This window comes from Petromyzon marinus, chromosome 54, assembly GCF_048934315.1.
Source record: "Petromyzon marinus isolate PM22_M1 ecotype Great Lakes invasive population chromosome 54, UKy_Petmar_22M1.pri1.0, whole genome shotgun sequence".
NCBI lineage: Eukaryota > Metazoa > Chordata > Hyperoartia > Petromyzontiformes > Petromyzontidae > Petromyzon > Petromyzon marinus.
The window spans coordinates 4,723,915-4,744,054 of NC_133720.1; the positions used below are offsets into that span (position 1 = coordinate 4,723,915).

Here is a 20,140-nt window from a genome sequence, read left to right on the forward strand (position 1 = left end):
GGAAGAGAGCGGGGGGGGGGGGGGGTGTGGAGGGGGGTGAAGGGGGCGGGGGGAAGGGGGCAGGAGAGGGCTTCTACACAGCCGACCAATGCGCCTGTCAGTCGAAGCGCACCGCGTCGGAACATCTCCTGGGATGGGCCCTGCACCACCGCAGCGACACTCCCTCGCACTGTCGCCAACGGCAGGCGCCAGAAGCGGTGGCCTCGGTGCGGAGTATCGGGAAAAGACGTCCCGTCGAGGTCGGACAGGAGGCGACTGCGGTGAAGAAGATCGAAGTGGTGGGGGGGGGGGTAGGGGGTGCGTCGCGCCAAGCGTTGTGACCTCGTGCAGCCACCCAGTAGCAGTGTGCCGCATTGTTTGTTTGATCCCCGCGTCTCTGGAGAAAGGGCCGCTGTTCGCATGAGCGAGGGGTTCTTCACCTGCCCCCCCCCACCACCCCAACCCCCACCCCCCGTGTCCTTTTAATGCGCCCCCTGACGTGCGGGGAGCCGCCGACAATAAACAGAGAGTGAGAACCCCCCCCCCCCTCTCCGCCCTTCCCATCATCATCATTATCGTCCTGCCATCAAACCCCCAATGGTGTCAAACGATGCGTGGCGACCCTCACTCACTGACGATGTCTTATCGGCGAAAGTGGTCCCCCCCCCCCTCCACCCCCACCACCACCCCAACTCTGAAAATGATTGAAGAAACGCCGGCGTAGAACATTGAACCCGCCAACTGCAGGGCCGTGAGTCGGCGCCATCTGAACGACCCCACGCTGCCGACAGAGTCGCGGGCCGTAGACCTCCCCCGCTTCCAACGCAGCCGTCGATCGCGAGCGTGGCCCTGACGGAGGTCGCGAACGGCGACGTTCCCGACGGGAGGTCAAACGAAGCTTCGAAGACGCTCGAGGGGGGGGGGGGGGGGGAGTCTTGTGGCACCGCGGCGCGTGCCACGTCCGTCGATGTGGCGCGTCTCGACGAGCACGAGGAAAACGCGTTTCGACGCTGATCGGTTTCGACAACGTGGGAGGCTTGCGCCGCCAATGTCACCCGCAAGCAAGCGGGGGTCGCCGGGTCAGATCGCGCGAGATCGCCTTCTCCGCTCGCCGTGCGCATGGTAATGATAATAAGAATAATAATGACATTTTATTTAGCGTCATTCATGCAATTGCCATCCCACAACGCTGCGACATCAATTCGCCAATTCTAGATTTGAAGCTTTCGTGACTGCAAGGATCCATACTCTTTGGTTCCGAACGGAACCAAAGAGTATCAATTCGCCAGTCCGTGACACAGACGATACAAAAACAAAACCTACACTTAGCAAATCAAAACTAAAACAATTAATGCATAATTAACGGGTGGGGGGGGGGGGGACATATACACATAACAAGAAAAAAATATCATTACAGAGAAAATAGATTAAAAATAACAAATAAAAATAAATATATCCGTTCGGTCTCTTAACATATTACTGCCAAGAAAGGTCCTCCCATGTTGTAGCTGCTCACATTGAGACGACAGTGGGTTTACTTTATGGTCCTTAGTTTGGGTTGCATGGATCCACGATCGCGTGTCCCTAACGTGCCCCTATGGGTCTCTGTTGGTCTGCATACATCTCTGGGTCTCTATGTATCTCTCTGTGTCTTTATGTGTCTCGATGTATCTCTATCCCTTGCGTGTACGGCAATGTGGTTCAGGAGCTACGTGCCGATGCCCAAGGCCTGCTGCTGGCCACGACGAGGAGAGGGCTTGAGCAGAGTGAGAGAGTTCGCGTCGTGTCGCTGTTCCTTCTCCTCCTCCGACCACTGTGGGTTTACTAAACGGGCCGTAATTTTAGTTTGCGTGGCCACAACCGTGCAGCTGCGGCTCACGTCTTTCATCTTCCGTTCAAAAAGAAGTGCATAACAACCATTACATTGCTGTAAAATGTTCCTGAAGACCAGGCGAAGCGTCACTCTTCAGACTCCTAATATGTACAAACGCAACAACACTCAAAAGCTTTCGTGACTGCAGTGATTCATATTCTTGGTTCTTTCGGTAAAGTGACGTTGAAGGGAAACAATAAAATAATAAAATATATATAACAATTGTTTTATATATTGTTTTATATATTTTATTATTTTATTGTTTCCCTTCAACGTGACTTTATATATAAAACAATTGTTTTATATATTGTTTTATATATTTTTTTTATTGTTTCCCTTCAACGTGACTTTACCGAAAGAACCAAGAATATAACACTCAAAAGGTTCGTCAACAACACTGCCTTGAAAGGAAAATACAGCAAGCACATGTGTACAACAGGTGACGTTACGGGGCCAACGGGTCTGCATGTGATGTGAAGAAGGGTCATTGCCCGAAACGTCACCTATTACAGGATATAAATATAATTGAAGGCAGTGTCGTTGACGAATGTGTTGAGTGTTTTTTTTTGTTGTGCCTGGGCGTCTCTGTCAAACGCAACGGCAACAGCTTCACTAGATAACGCTCTTCAATGTCCTCGATCACTGTTACCGCATTCCTTACCGCTGCCGTGACGTGCTTCAAACGAAGCGAGCCTGCAACGCGAATATTTCGTCCCTGCACTGTGGCTCCAATGAGTAAGACACGCACAATGAGTAAGACATGCATGCCCATTGATACAATGAGTAAGACACACCATGCCCATTCATAAGATGAGTAAGACACGCATGCCCATTCATACAATGAGTAAGACACGCATGCCCATTCATACAATGAGTAAGACACGCATGCCCATTGATACAATGAGTAAGACACACCATGCCCATTCATACAATGAGTAAGACACGCATGCCCATTGATACAATGAGTAAGACACACCATGCCCATTCATACAATGAGTAAGACACGCATGCCCATTCATACTTTGAGTAAGACACACCATGCCCATTCATACTTTGAGTAAGACACACCATGCCCATTCATACAATGAGTAAGACACGCATGCCCATTCATACTTTGAGTAAGACACACCATGCCCATTCATACTTTGAGTAAGACACACCATGCCCATTCATACTTTGAGTAAGACACACCATGCCCATTCATACAATGAGTAAGACACGCATGCCCATTCATACAATCAGTAAGACATGCATGCCCATTCATACAATGAGTAAGACACACCATGCCCATTCATACAATGAGTAAGACACGCATGCCCATTCATACAATGAGTAAGACACACCATGCCCATTCATGCAATGAGTAAGACACGCATGCCCATTGATACAATGAGTAAGACACACCATGCCCATTCATACAATGAGTAAGACACGCATGCCCATTCATACTTTGAGTAAGACACACCATGCCCATTCATACTTTGAGTAAGACACACCATGCCCATTCATACAATTAGTAAGACACGCATGCCCATTCGTACTTTGAATAAGACACGCATGTCCATTCATACAATCAGTAAGACACGCATGCCCATTCATGCATCAGTAAGACACGCATGCCCATTCATACAATCAGTAAGACACGCATGCCCATTCATACAATGAGTAAGACACACCATGCCCATTCATACAATCAGTAAGACACGCATGCCCATTCATACAATGAGTAAGACACGCATGCCCATTCATACAATGAGTAAGACACGCATGCCCATTCATACAATCAGTAAGACACGCATGCCCATTCATACAATGAGTAAGACACACCATGCCCATTCATACAATCAGTAAGACACGCATGCCCATTCATACAATGAGTAAGACACGCATGCCCATTCATACAATGAGTAAGACACGCATGCCCATTCATACAATCAGTAAGACACGCATGCCCATTCATACAATCAGTAAGACACGAATGCCCATTCATACAATCAGTAAGACACGCATGCCCATTCATACAATCAGTAAGACACGCATGCCCATTCATACAATCAGTAAGACACGCCATGCCCATTCATACAATGAGTAAGACACGCATGCCCATTCATACAATGAGTAAGACACGCATGCCCATTCATACACAACGCAAACAATGGTACACGGCAACTTATGCATGTGCACGTGCCACGGGTGCTACCCCGCAATTGTAAGTTCATAACGATACATGATTAAAATATACACATGTATAGTTTTCAAAGACATTACCAAAGGGGATATACTGTACTGTAGTTTTATGTAGTCTGCTAAGCCGTATAAATAACATTGGCCTGCTTAGTTTTTAAACTTTTTATATCATTTGCCAATTCCTATAATTCACATTTTCCTGCTGTGTTCTATTATTTCAGATCTAATTGGCCACTGTTAGAGCCGTGACCCTGGACTCGAACCAACTCTGGCGGACTGCACTTCATGTTACGGCGCGCTAACCACTGACCCACCGCTCCTCCTGATCCTCATCCTCCATCATCATCATCCTCGCAATGCAACTGCAGTAGCTAAAAAGAATGCCTGCTGATAGGGAGAGATACTAAACGAAACCGACTCTGGTGATGTCTGCATGCCGCAGCCGAAAAGCGAGTTTGTCCCACAATCAAGGGGGCTTTTTTCTCACCAATTCTGGCGAACCGCCTGACGAAGTCGGCTGTCGCAATCGCCAGCGGAACGCCACGGTGCTTGAATTGCAAATGTTGTGGGTTTACTCTCACGACACAAACGGGGTGGTGGTGGTTCTGATGGAGCAACGAATTGGCACGTTTTGTTTACGTGACGAACCATTACTAATTAGGCTGTGTCTGGCACGTGGTGGTGGTGCAGGAGTAACGACACGTCAAAAAATGTACGCGATCTAACCCCAACAACAAAAATTAAACATTACGGATAATAATATCGGTCGCGAAAGCCACACTACTATATACATACTCACGTCCATAATAGAAGTTTTTTTGGGTGAGATCACGTAAATATAAATGTGTCGTTAAACCAGCCACCACCCGACACAGCCAATTTGCAAGGTTTGTCACGTTAACAGAACATGTGTTGGAGAGTAAATCCACAACATTTACAACACATCCGTGTGCTGTACCAGTACCGAATTGGCATATTTTGTATACGTGACAAACATTACTAATTGGCTGTGTCGGGTGGTGGCGGGTTTAAAGACACATTGTTATTTACGCGATCGAACCCCATGAGAAAAAATAAAAACCCTATATAACGGATGACATTGGTCGCGCCTACTCCGTGTTATATATATACATACTTACGTTGTTTGGAGCCGCGAGTTTTCTGAACGTCACTTACCAGTGTGCGCTCGGGGGGAGGAGGGAGAGATGTCCCTGCACTGGCGACAAACACTGCGATGCCGGACGGCTGGCGAGTGGCGGGCAGTTTTTTTTGCGCAAGGGCGCTGCCTCTCGGATTCTCGCGTGCAATTGGGGGGGGGGGGGGGGTTGGTGGTGCTGGTGTTTTATGGAGCCATGGTGAAGGGAGGGGGGCGGTGGGGAGGTCTGATCAGGTGTGTGTGGGGGGGGGGGGAGGCGGCGGCTGGGTTGGGTTGGGGGCGGTCGAGGTGGCTGGTGGTGGGGTGGAATCTATTGCAGAGCCTGGGAGAAGTGTGGGACCCCCCCTCCCGAGGTGTCTGTGAGGTTGTCCGTCTTTGACGCGCAGTCAAACCTTTGTCGGGACGCGTGTGATTGAGCCTCTTTTCCCCAGGTCCAAGAGCCGCCGCCACCACCACCACCGCCACCGTCGTTATTCTCATCACCATCATGGGACTGTAGGAATTATCACGAGGTCTATAATCCGGTGGAAATGATTCTCTGCACCCCAAGGGGGAATTCGCAGGCAAGCGAGCGAATTTGCAATTTGGGGGAGGGAGCGGTAGGGCAGCGGCTAGCGTGCTGCGCCTGGGGCCACCAGAGTTCGACTCCCCCTCCAGAGTTCCATTCCCGCTTACGCCAACGCCAGTGACGATCATCTGAAACCCGTCCTGGGCTTCATATGGGTCGACTCAGGCGTAAAATTGAGTACCCGGTGCGTTGTGTGAAACATCGGCGGCCGGGCGTGGTGCTGGCCATCCACCCCTTTCGTGTGTCGTGCCGTCCTTAAGAGGCGCTGCTCGCTAACGCCACTTGCCCCAACAGTCTGTTGATGCTACACGGGGGGCGGGGATCCTTCTCCTTCTTCTTTGAGGGCATTAGAGGATAACAATAGAGCCCTGCTGCTGCTGCTGCAGACATCTCCCCTGCACGCCAAACAGCTGGCACATGCGGTGGCATTCGCCGGGTGGAGTGAAGTGGCCCCCTTCATCTCTGCGATGCCACCAGACACCAACTCGAGCTGTGAGGTTGTGGCGGTGCTCTATTAACTCGCGTGATATTTGTTAAACTGTTAAACTATTGCATTGACTTATTTTCCATAATCTAGCGGAGGGGGGGGGGGGGTGGGTTAGATCGCGTTTATATGTGTCGTGCTCAGATTGTAAATCTTGATTTGAAGCTTTCGTGACTGCAGGAATCCATACTCTTTGGTTCTTTCGGTAAAGTCACGTAGGTAGAACATTAATAGATCACGACGTTTCGATCGCAACACAAGCATCCGTCATCAGGTGAGACAAACGCAGCAGGAGAACTGCTGTCTACGTGACTTTACCGAAATAACCAAAGAGTACAGATTGTAAATGTTGTGGCTTTGCTCCCCAACACACCGGCGTGCTGTGCGAGTAACGAATTGACCACGTTCTGTTTACGTGACAACACTTACTAGTTTACATATTTACGCGATCTAACCAAAAATAAACCTGCTATGGATGATATTGGTGTCCAGTTTGGGGCCGGGGCGTTGCACCCCCCCCCCGTGCCCCCCCCCCCCCCCGCAAACTCCGCCCATGAACCAACCCATATATATATAAGAGGGGACTTAAATGAGCATTGTTTTTTCTTGACTTAAAGCTTTCGTGGCTGCAGGAATTTATGTTCCTTTGGTCTTTCGGTAAAGTCACGTAGACGTTTCGATCACAGCACAAGCGATCGTCATCAGGACGATCATCAGTGACTACACGCAACAGAAAAATCCAGGAAAAAACAGCAAAGGTCTTCCAGAAAAAAAACCCACCGTATTTCAACGCTGTGTGCAAAAAAACCCAGCGAATGCAAGTCAAACAATAACAACCATAATACAATGTAAATTAAAGTTATCTGTCTAACTCTGTACTACAACAAACAAACATGGCTATACCAAAACGTTTTCAAAATCACCAAAATAAAGCTATAAAAACAATGTAACAGTGATCATAGGAACTGTGATTGAAATTTAACAATAAACGATATACATAACATGTACGACCAAACTTTGCAGCCATAGCTGGCTGCATGAGTCACTCCTGTGACTCCTGTGACTCATGCAGAGTCACACTGCTCCTTAGCCTCGGTCAGCCGACCCATCCGTCCTGCTAACTTATTTCAGGTGATGTGTGAGGCGGGGGGGAGGACCCATCTGACTATTGAACTATTTTTTTTATTTTACCAGGTAAGACCCACTGAGCTATGTAGCCTTTTAAAAAAAAAGGCCTGGCCACAAATGATAGCCCAACGAAGTGGCTCATCATCATCATTGTGTGGAAATAGCAGCCAAATGCTCTAAATGTGTGATGTTGATTCTAAATGTGTGTGGGGGGGGGGGGGGGGCCGGAGGACCCGGAGAACAATCCACGTGACCACGGGGTGAACACGCAAACTCCAAAACTACAGCAGCAGCAGGCGTCAGGTTCGAGATCGAACCCACGACCTCGTGTATGCCAGGCGATGTAGTCAACATCTCCTAGCCACTGTGGCACCCTGAAGTGTTTCGACTCAATTGACGCTTCCCTGGATGAACAAGCGTAATACCAACTCTCACTGACACAAACACCAATACACTAAACTGGGTGCAATATAAGAACACAAAATTCCCCCACAAATTTAATACATTCAAACGTGAAAATGTCCACGGTAGGCAGCAGAGGGCGGTCACGCGCTTAGCTGAGACACGTTCAGCTGAGCTCTCATAATAATTCGGTTTTACCCTTTCTGGCAATAGAACAGGCGGCGTTAAAATGTTAAAACACCAAACATAAACCTTTTGCAAGGAATCCTGTCTGCATTAACAACGCGTACTTGTGGTGAACATGCAAAACAACATTTTCTGATAATATATGGCATTGTCTTTTATATTGATCGATCCACACCAGAGGACAGCTTTCTTTAGAGCCTAGTCTCAAACAGTGTTAGACCAGAGGATGCCAAAAGGCGAACAGCACAATATATGTTTAACACGTAGGCCTTCGCGACCAATATTATTATTAATAATACATGTTTTTTGGGTGAGATCGTGTAAGTATAAATGTGTCGTAACCCTCCACCACCCGACACAGCCAATTAGTAAAGGGATTTGTCACGTAAACAAAACGCCAATTAGTTACTACTTCAGCCCACTGGTGTGTTTGAGAGTAAATACACAACATTTACAATTTGAGTAGTAGGACGTTTTGCTGGTAATTACATCCAGCATCATCGGGCAAATCCCGACACATTTATACTTACGCGATCTAACCCAAAAACCTTTATTATGAAGCACAATATATACTTGTGGCGAACAGCATGTTCGCCACAAGTATATGTGGTTAATGCAGACATGATTCCTTCCAGACATGATTCCTAACACCCGTTTTATTGGCAGAAAGGGTAAAACCTATTCTTATACTTCGATAGTGGCAAGGGAGGTCCATTGAATCAGTTCTCTTTGTTGCTGCCTCGACCACCGCCAACTCCACGTTCCTATCCCGGCCTCTTCAGCCACCATCTGGGGGAAGAAAAATACAAACTTGTGTTCGGTGAGGTCCTCTTGAAACACGTGCCCCTTCTGCGTCATCATCACCTTCACCATCATCAGCAAAAGGAGCAACACTAGCAACAGCAACGGTGGTGATAGCAATGTCTACATGATCATGATTCAGAATCGATGTTTTTTTTTTAGGTTGTGTAAGGGACCGTCCATAAATGACGTCACGCGATTTTGGACGATTTTTGACCCCCCCCCCCTTCGTCACACGGCGTCACAAAAAGTCAGACCCCCCCCCCTCAAATATGACGTCACAAAGCTCTGCCCCCTCCCCCAAAATAAAACATGCTTCAAATCGCTTTAAATTATTGTCATTGTAGTGCGTATTTAATGTGGCGCTGCACTCTGATGTTGTAGGAGAAAACATTTATCAAAAAGTCTATTTAATTAAGTAGAACGTGTTGTCTATATTTATTTAACGTTGCGCATTTTGATGTGACGTCACATTTCTCAACCCCCCCCCCTAATCACACATCGTCACAAATGTCTGACCCCCCCCTAGGTGCGTGACGTCATTTATGGACGGCCCCTAAGTGTAAAGCCAATTGTTGTCGTACACCCTGCTCCACCCGACACAGTAAAACAAAGTTGTAACGTGAACAAAAGTACGCGAAATGATATTGTCAGCAATCCAGAAAGACAAATCGAGGCATCACCGCACCTCCAATTAGCACGATTGGCTACGTACGGCGCGAAAGAAGTTCAGCATACATACGCACATGCCATCGTCATGCAATCATCGTTGCAGTCACGATTTTCAACAATGTTCATTGTCTTTTAACTGATTTATCATCGTCACTGCCATCTTCTTAATGTGCCTGTGTGGCTGGCTTCCTTCCATCGCTTGCTACAAAGTCCGTAGCATCTAAAGCTGCTCGAAAGTTTCGTGAATACTCGATTCCATAAAAAAAAAAATATTTGTGCGGTTGAGTCACGCAAAGGCATCCGTGCGGAATGTTCCACCACCTCCCCACGCTAACCGCAATGTACTGTACATCATATCGCATCTGATTCTTTAGATCTAAAAATGCTGGGTGCTAATATAGCAGATGTCAATGTGCCACCGTGTACGGAAAGCAGGAAATCAACAGAACCTGCAGGGTAAACGGCCAGAACTAGGAGGTATAGGCTCATTTAAAGAGGCGGGTTTGAAAGACAAACTGAACGAGGTCTTAACGACTCTTGATTGTGTTGTTACCACAGTCTGGGACAGCGTTCTTCATCGCAATGCCCCCGGGCCACTGGCAGCCCCTGGTGGCCTTTAGCGCGACCCCTGAAGTGCAGCCCCTAACAATACACAACACGTGACACTCACCCCCTCCCCATCATCATCATCATCGTGCTGCTGTCAAACCCAACAATGGTTTCAAATAATGTATGGCGGCTCTCACGCTGGTGATGCCTCATTCGCGAAAGTGCCGCCGGCCCCTCATCTGAAAATTAGAGAACACTGGCCTGGGAGCTGCACTGGCAAAAAAAAAATCCCGATCACCCCAGGAAATGAGCCGTGACCCCGGGAGTACTCAGAAGACGGCCATCTGAAGATATCAGCGACCTCGCCGGAGTATGAACATGGACATCGATTCCCATAAATATTCTGGGGAGAGCCCATTGAGAGAGCCTTCAAAGTTGAGCAGGAGGGATATCATTAGTCCACTCGATACTTGACTGGTATGGGCAGTGCAAAAACACAAGAAAGACGAGCAGGCGTGATGATAAGTGAACCCTGCTAATCAGAGGTGCGGGGGAATGACACGTGTGCTTGCGAAATTGTGTGGGCGTAAGGAATCAAGCAGCTGCATTCTGTCAAGGAGCACAAACCATCATCACGCAGTCGGTGGTCACCGCATCTCGAGGTTTCAGGTGCGTTTCTGCGGCCGTCTGGAACGCTCTTCCTTCCAATATTTGGAAGCCACTGGAACTATGCACCTTTAGATAATCTGGACTGAAAACTAATTTCTTTAGAACTGCTTTTGTGTGTTTAGCTTGTTGTCCTTCCCCCGCACCTCCAATTAGCACAGTTGGCTACGTACGGTGCTAAACAAAACGTGCCAGCAACAACGAGCTGGAGCCTACCCAGCAGCACCTGATAAGAAGTCATTCGGCGCAGTAATTCCACTGCCATTGGCTCAGCAACCTCATGAAGACTCCCCACCAATGACATTTACGCCGTGCTGTGTCGATCCACTCACGCCCCCCACCCTCCCCCCACACTAACCTACACCCCCCCACCCTACCCACACCCCAACCCAACCCACCCACCCACCACCCCACCCTCCCTCCCTCCCCCTACCTTTCCCTACCCACCCCACCCTCCCTCCCCTCTTCCCCCTACCCACCACCCTCCCCACCCCCCACCCTCCCCACCCCCCACCCACCCCACCACCCTCCCCTACCCACCCCCACCACCCTCCCCACACTCGACGAACGCCCTGAGTGGTGGTGGTGGTAGCAGGAAGGGCGACCAACTTAAAGGCGTTGTCCAGCCAAACAAACCCAGAGCAGAGAAACGAGTTCATCCTGACGGACTGCCTCTCTCTCTTTCTCTCTCCCTCTCTTGTCTCTCCGTTCACGTGAAAGTCTTCGAGGGCGAGACCCCGAGGCAGCGATGGAGAATGTGGTGGCCGCCAACGCAGAGTTCGCCATCGACGTCTTCAAGACTCTGGGTGCACGGGAGGTCGGTGGCAATGTCTTCTTCTCGCCGCTCAGCATCTCCGCGGCGCTGGCCATGGTGCTGCTCGGCGCCAAGGGACAAACGTCTGAGCAAATGTCCAAGGTAACAACGACAACAACAACAAATAAACAGCAGCAGCAGCAGCAAATAAAAATCGCTCACGAATCCAGCCCGACAGCATGTGCCACGACTTGAACGTGTACTGTACAGGGGGGGGGGGGGGTCCATATGTCTTGTGACCCACCCCACCCCGCCCCTCCCCTCCCAATTAATTCTCTAAAACTTAAATAAATCTTACTTTTAAAACGTGTCGTTTTAAAACTTTTAAAACGTGTCGTTTTAAAAGTAAGGTTTATTTAAGACAGAAATGGATGTGCAAAAGGGGGGAGACAAAAAAACCCCACCCCGCATCAATCGAGGGGTCACGAGACATCTGGACCACCTGTGCAGTTTATTTTGTCGGCGTTTCATTCGCGAATGTTTGAGTGCACGGCTGTTGAGTTGCTGGTACACTGACGAGATGTACTCGACGGGGACACACATTTCGAACGATTAAAATAGTACAGTAGCATGCTGTGTGCTGCGACGGAAGGCACGTTGCCCAGAACGTCGTCGTGTTATCAATCAGGGCAGAGTATTCATGCTTTTATTTTTTAGAAGTGATGCCACAATCGTCGAACGCAATTTCTCCCGTTACACCCTTAACGCATATCCCAAGGGCTTCGCTGGCATTTGATTAAAAAAAACAACAACAGAAAATGACAACATTTGTTTCGACGAAACGTCTAAGACAAAAGCAGTTTTTTTGTTGTGTAACCCATAACATGAATTTAAATAGTCCGTTGTATATTTTGCCAATGCCAATTCATGATGCGGCTTCGATCATTCTCAATAAACGCACGCAGACTAATTAAATTATGACGTCACCTTGCTGCTGCTGCTGCTGCTCTATTTAAGACCGGGAGCAAGTGGAGAGGGCTTCACCATTCTGGCGAATTGCCCAATGATGATGCTGGGAGATGTAATTGCCAGCGAAACGTCGTACTCAAAAACTGTAAATGTTGTGGATTCACTCTTCCACACACACCGGCGTGGGGCTAAAGTAGTGAACTATTTTGTCTTTTGTCAACGTGACACTTTTTTTGCTGATTGGCCGTGCCCGGGTGGTGGAGGGTTACGAAACCTATAAATGACGCGATCTAACCCAAAAACCTTTATGATGGATTATTATGAAAGACCAGCGAACCGATTTCGCTGCTCTGCATTCCGCAGGCCACGTTTGAGGCACTGCTCATGGTGGGGAGTGTCAGCATTGCTTTATGATGCGTGCAACCGCACCCCACTCTACAGAACATGTACACTGCACTTTACACAAGGGGCCATCCATAAATGACGTCACGCACCTGGGGGGGGGGGGGGGTCAGACATTTGTGACGATGTGTGACGAGGGGGGGGGGGGGGGTTTGAGAAATGTGACGTCACATCAAAATGCGCAACTTTAAATAAATATAACAACACTAATTGTTATAACAACACTCCTACAACATCAGAGTGCAGCGCCACGTTTAAATACGCACTACAATGACAATAGTTTAAAGCGATTTGAAGCATGTTTTATTTTCAAAATGGAAAAATGGTTTGGGGGGGGGGCAGAGCTTTGTGACGTCATATTTGAGGGGGGTCTGACTTTTTGTGACGAGGGGGGGTAAAAAAAATCGTCCAAAATCGCGTGACGTCATGTATGGACGGCCCCCCAAGGTCTAGCTAAACATTTCACGGCACTCTATGACGGTGAAAAAAAAAATTAGGGGTTTCGGTCCATAATAGACGGGGTTTTTTATTCGGTGTTTCATCGCGTAAACATATACATGTGTCGTTAAACCCGCCACCACCCGACACACAGCCAATTAGTGAGGCTTGTCACGTAAACAAAACATGCCAATGAGTTACTAGTTCAGCACCCCGGTGTGTTGGAGAGTAAAACACACAACATTTTACAATTAACATTGTTTTGTTTGGCCGGATAACCTGAGTGGATTCCTGTCTGCCTGGCTGCCGCGCTCACGATTGCTCGTGCGTGGTGACGTCTTGTGGACTCGTGTCACGCCTCACCCCACCACGGACGAGTTTCCGCACACAAATGCGCGGCATACTCTTATCATGCGAAATCATATCATCATCATCATCGTACTCTCACTATCACACTCATGCTTACCATACAGAGGGGGGAGGTGAAGTCAAGGAGATGGAGCGGAGAGGAAGAGACAGAGAGTGCTGGGGAGAGAGGGAAAGGGCATGAAATGGAGAGGAAAGGAAGAGCAAAACGGAAAGGGGACAGCGATGGAACGTGACGAGCAGCGGGAGAGAGAGGGTTAGTGAGAGGCAAGAGACATTGAGACGGGAAAGAGAGAGAGGTGGGAATAAGGAGAGCGACGGTGAGAGGTGACAGGTGAGAGAGTAAACGGGGGAGAGAGATCGTGGGAGGGAAGTGGGTGAGATACAGTGAAGCATGGAGAGAGGAATTGATAAACGGATGTAAACAAAGATGCAGCGACAAATCGCGATATACAGGACAGAGAATGCAAGAGATAAGTGGAGAGCGACAGGGCTCCGATATCAATTACATTTTTGCTGACTGGCTAGCTGGCTTGGAAGGATGGATGGTCACGTCCAAAGGTTGCCTGTTCAAGAAAACGAGTACACGGCATGTATCTTGCAGGTCCACATTTTAATACTCCAATAAAACGAGTACATATCCTATTGTGTGAATTGCTACCACGATACTCGTGAAGCTCACAGACTCCAAACCTCTGGACGCCTTCTCTTTAGCCCCACAGCTGCCAATGAATATCCCAATCCCATTCATCAATTGCAACGGTGTTGCATTAACCAGCTCCGCAATGATACTTGATTAAAAAAATGGAAAGTGGCCGTGCCAGTGGCATTGCTATCCACTGTGCAGGCATTGCTATCCAGGGTGCAGGCGTTGCTATCCAGTGTGCAGGCGTTGCTATCCAGTGTGCAGGCATTGCTATCCAGTGTGCAGGCATTGATATCCAGTGTGCAGGCATAGCTATCCAGCGTGCAGGCATTGCTATCCAAAGTGTGCAGGCATTGCTATCCAGTGTGCAGGCATTGCTATCCAGTGTGCAGGCATTGCTATCCAGTGTGCAGGCATAGCTATCCAGCGTGCAGGCATTGCTATCCAGTGTGCAGGCGTTGCTATCCAGTGTGCAGGCATTGCTATCCAGTGTGCAGGCATTGCTATCCAGTGTGCAGGCATTGCTATCCAGTGTGCAGGCATTGCTATCCAGTGTGCAGGCATTGCTATCCAGTGTGCAGGCATTGCTATCCAGTGTGCAGGCGTTGCTATCCAGTGTGCAGGCGTTGCTATCCAGTGTGCAGGCGTTGCTATCCAGTGTGCAGGCGTTGCTATCCAGTGTGCAGGCATTGCTATCCAGTGTGCAGGCGTTGCTATCCAGTGTGCAGGCGTTGCTATCCAGTGTGCAGGCGTTGCTATCCAGTGTGCAGGCGTTGCTATCCAGTGTGCAGGCGTTGCTATCCAGTGTGCAGGCGTTGCTATCCAGTGTGCAGGCGTTGCTATCCAGTGTGCAGGCGTTGCTATCCAGTGTGCAGGCGTTGCTATCCAGTGTGCAGGCGTTGCTATCCAGAGTGCAGGCGTTGCTATCCAGTGTGCAGGCGTTGCTATCCAGTGTGCAGGCATTGCTATCCAGTGTGCAGGCATTGCTATCCAGTGTGCAGGCGTTGCTATCCAGTGTGCAGGCATTGCTATCCAGTGTGCAGGCGTTGCTATCCAGTGTGCAGGCATTGCTATCCAGTGTGCAGGCGTTGCTATCCAGTGTGCAGGCATTGCTATCCAGTGTGCAGGCGTTGCAACTGCACCAGGGCCCACGGGCTGGTGGTGCCCACGTGCTGAGCTGCAATGAGACGAAAGGCCGGTAGGGGCCTTGATTGCATTCCTTGCACCAGAGACGCAACGACCTAATTCGATAGGGGGGGCAACGCAAGTTACGACTGTGCCCCCCCCCCCACTCCTTTATCTCGACTCGCTCTTACTGAAATAAAGGATGTTTTTTTTTTTAACCCGTGTACAATAACGTCGGCATTAACGCTTTACCGTTTTGGGTTTATAGAGGAAAGACAGTCTCAAATTGACAGGTATTAATACAAAAATATTTAAAGGTAACAATACTGACAATTAAGTAATGTGCGTCTTAAATTTTGATTTAAAGCTTTCGTGACTGCAGTAATTCATATTCTTAGTTCTTTCGGTAAAGTCACGTTGAAGGGAAACAATAAAATAATAAAATATATATAAAAAATAAAAATTCTCACGACGTTTCGACCATAACACAAAACACCTGATGACGACCGTTTGTGTTATGGTCGAAACGTCGTGAGAATTTTTATTGTTTTATATATATTTTATTATTTTATTGTTTCCCTTCAACGTGACTTTACCGAAAGAACTAAGAATATTAATGTGCGTCTTGTTTTCATGCAGGCCCCACCGGTGTAGGATTTTCTCGATGGGAGTGGATTGCTCTGCTTGATGCTGCTGCTCTATTGATATGAAAGCCAGATGCGTTTATTGGGCTTGGTCCGTTGTAGACCGCAAGTAATTTTTGTATGGATTAAAAAAATTAATGAAAACAAAATTCTTAACGATTCTCACTTGTTTATTTGTTGATTCGAGCTCCCCTTGTGACCGACTGGGCCCCCCCCCTCCCCCCCAAGAGTTGCGGCCCTCCCAGGGCCCATGCCAACCACACCACGCCGCCGCTTGTGACACAGCCACATTTGATAGCTGCCGAAACTCAACATTTCCTCTCGTCTTGCAGTCACGATACGAAGCAATCATTCACAGATGACCGTACACTTTACGCAGCATGCTCATTTAAAATAACAAGCCGAAATAGGCCTTTGGCTGCCTGACGGCGGAGATACTTTACGATACTTTTTGGTTCTTTCGGTAAAGTCGCGTAGGCGTAGAAATTAAATTAAATAAATGGCGACGTTTCGAACGCAACACAAGCGTTCGTCTTCAGGTGAAAATCGCGATAGCTGCGATGTCTGCTGTGAGCAGCACGATGTCAGCTCCCTTTTACGATAAAAACAATTCTTGAGTGGGGTGAAAAACCTGGACACATTCAACAACAACAACAACATAAAAGTGCAGGCAATGATACTCTCATGCATCATTTCAAGACCTTGAATCACAACAATCCACATCCAATCGCTTTTGGTGTGACTCAATACTTGCCTGCTCATCAGAATGCCCGTCACAGCCACACGCAGCCTCTGCACAGGCTGCTGTGAGCCATGGGGCGAAGTCCATGCGTTGGACTCTTACAGGAAGGCGTGAAAATATTACATATGTGCATCTTGTTTTTCCTGTGCTAAATGTGTCGTAGGTGCTTTGCTATGAAGGAGTGAGCGATGTTCACGAAGCCTTCAAGAGCCTGCTCGGCACTTTGAAATCTCCCGGAGCGGGCTGCGTCCTTCGCCTTGCCAACCGTCTCTACGGCGAGAAGACCTTCGGCTTCCTCAAGGTGATCGGAAAGGGGAATGTTTAAGCCAATGTAGAAAAATGTGATGTATGTACGTATGTTGCCCTTCTTTCGCACCGTACGTAGCCAACCGTGCTAATCGGAGTGTGCGGGGGAAGGACAACAAACTAAGCACAAAGCAGTTGTAAAGAAATACGTTTTCACTCTCGATTTTAAACTTAAACATTTGGCATGTTTTATTGCTGGAAAATGTATAACGTGTTGCCCATGGCTCTCTGCTTTAGGAGTTTCTAGATATGACTGAGAAGTTTTATGAGGCCGAGTTGGCTGCTGTGGACTTCACCGGAGCATTTAATGATGTACGGAAGGAAATCAACTCGTGGGTCGAAGGAAACACTGAAGGTGAATGATATATTTTCTCTTGTCTCAGGGTAAAGTATTTGTTTTTTCACATGTTGAGACAATACGGGAGGTGGCAGCATGGTGCAGTACATGGGGTCTCCACTTGCCTATGCAGACCTCTGAATATTATTCCTTTGCACGTGGGTGGGTTTTCTCCAGGTGTAGTATCATGCCTGTCAACCAAACACGGTTTACCCGTATTCTTGTACGGGGAAAATTTTTTTTAAAATGTAATTTTTTTTGTTTCTCCCTTGGTGAAGGGACTTTGTAGGGTGAACGTTGAGATTTATAAGGGCACGGGGTGACCAATAAGGTCTGAATTGGTCTGTAATGAGGTAGGCACTGATAAGCGGTTGACATGTATGCAGTATTCCATCTCTTCCCGCATATGATATACCTCAATGGAAGTGTCCAAATAGCCCCATTGCAAAACTGCACTGATTAAAAATCTTGATACTGAATGAGTTTTTTTACGTATTTCTATTTAACTGAATTCTACGTGTTTTTTCTCTTCTAGGCAAAATAAAAGATATCTTGGCCGAGGGCACTGTGGGCTCCACGACCCGGCTCGTTGTCGTGAATGCTGTTTACTTCAAAGGGAAGTGGACCACACCATTCAACCTTCAAAATACCGCCCAGACAACGTTTTACCTTAGCAAGGTAACTGCAACCACGTGCGTCCGCACACAGTGCGGGATAAATTGTGCATGGTGGTGAAGGCGTGGGAAAAAGTTGCGGATAATGACAAACAATGGGAATAGGGCCCTGAGGATAATCTAAAAAATTCACAAACCCTACAGCTGACGCATATAATAGGAGTCGCGGATAAGGGGGGTGGGGGGGGGGGCCTTGGATAAGAGGAGTTCTGTATGCACAATGGGGAATAACCAGTGATGTTTCATTTTTCTTGCACAGCGAGAGACGAAGCCAGTGCAGATGATGTTCCAAGAGAAAAAATTTAGACATGGATTTGTCCCGCACATGAATTTAAAAGTGCTTGAGCTTCCATATGTGGGAAATGAACTAAGCATGATTATTCTGCTGCCAGCTGCCATCGAAGATGAAACTACTGGTTTGGAAAAGGTATTTCACGTTACACATTTGCACATTCTAACATGTCCAATAGAATATCCACGTGTTGAAGACGTTTTAATTCAAGTGTACTCACATTAGTATGCTGATGGCATCAGTTCTCAATGTATTGAATCCTTGAAAGCCACCAATTGCATTGTATAATAGTATACCAATGAACCTATATATTTATTGTATTAACTTACAACAATAACATGCTGACTGACATCACGTGTCGTACACTATAATTGCAGTCTATTATTCTTTGTATTAGCACGGTTGGCTATGTACAATGAGAAAGAAGGTCAACATAACTACACAGTGCAGGCCCTTCTTCCACCAGTGGTAGGAGCAAGCAATGCTGCAGGGCTGCACATTCACATTCCAGTTTCGTGTGTGAGCACAGGAGTTGTTGCCTTCTCCCTAATGGTTCACCTGGGCATTGTCCGCTTGGTGGTCACTTGTGCTTTAATCGCGTCTTTTCGTTGTTCTCGCAATTAACGGACCAGCTGGAGAGGGAGCTGAACCTTCTGAACCTTCAAACGTGGACATCGCCCACGACGATGCGCTCTGGGGACGTTTTGCTGCACCTCCCACGCTTCCGCCTGGAGCAAAGCTACACCCTCAACGAGCCACTGTCGAGCCTCGGCATGGGAGACCTCTTCTCGCCGCTCACTGCCGATTTGTCAGGCATGGACGGAAACCGTGACCTGTTCGTTTCGCACGTGGCCCATCGCGCCTTTGTCGAAGTGAATGAAGAAGGGACCGAGGCGGCTGCCGCCACCACAATATCCGTAATGCTGATGTGTGCCATGCCCACGCAGCCACCCTTTACATTTTGCGCCGATCACCCATTCGTCTTCCTCATTCGTGACAACCGCAACGGAAGCGTTCTCTTTTTGGGTCGCTACACGTCCCCCTGAGGGTCCATCGAGGCTCCGATTTTTCGTTGAGAAATGTGTACCGTCTGATTTGGTTGTGCTGCTTTAAGGGGAAAATATACTCGCATACCGGTGGGAAGACACTGTCAGAGCGGGGGGGAAATATACTGGGGATAATATACACTCCACTTGAAATGTGTTGTTGTGGCACTCTTGATTATTGTTGTTTATAAGTATTGTTGGTAAAACTATTTAATTTTTTGGCTGCTGGGTATTGTTGGGAGGGCTACGTGATTAAAGTCTCTCGAATCTTAAAACTTGAAGTGCGTGTGAGATTGCTCTGGACACACCCGCAGTTATATCCACCAGTCACTTTACAATTATTAATTTCGGTTGTGACACGTGGTACATTTAATTTGCAGTTTCATGAAACAAAACAAGTTTAACTTTTTTGGAATAATAAGTGTTGTCTTGTTTTTATTGACAAGACTTTGGCAATGATTTCAAGAGAACAGCAGCTATCAGATATTACCTCAGTTACCTTGGTAAATATGTGTTAATGTCAACCACTTAGTTTATGTTTAAAACTGTTTATCATATACTCCATTGGACGCTGGTCGTGTATAGAGAGACAGAAAAAAAATAGTTGGACTGAATTAGACACCACAAGGGCCCTGACCTAAAATTAAGAATGTTTCCAGGTGAACAGTCTTACATTGGTGTATGCCATTACCCATTAGTAGATGTTAAATAACAGACAAACCCTTCAAAATATAAAAGAACGTTACGC

General features: G+C 47.7%; 1 protein-coding gene across 1 annotated transcript; it reads left to right on the forward strand.

Annotated features, from left to right (window-relative positions):
* The first annotated feature begins 11,255 nt into the window (after window positions 1-11,255).
* On the forward strand, window positions 11,256-19,667 carry LOC116954046 (leukocyte elastase inhibitor-like). Its single transcript, XM_032974446.2, has 6 exons — window positions 11,256-11,567; window positions 16,901-17,038; window positions 17,281-17,398; window positions 17,916-18,058; window positions 18,314-18,481; window positions 18,979-19,667. Exons 1-6 carry the CDS (start codon window positions 11,400-11,402, stop codon window positions 19,390-19,392), a joined length of 1,149 nt encoding a protein of 382 aa, XP_032830337.2. The 5' UTR covers window positions 11,256-11,399; the 3' UTR covers window positions 19,393-19,667.
* Window positions 19,668-20,140: the final 473 nt, after the last annotated feature.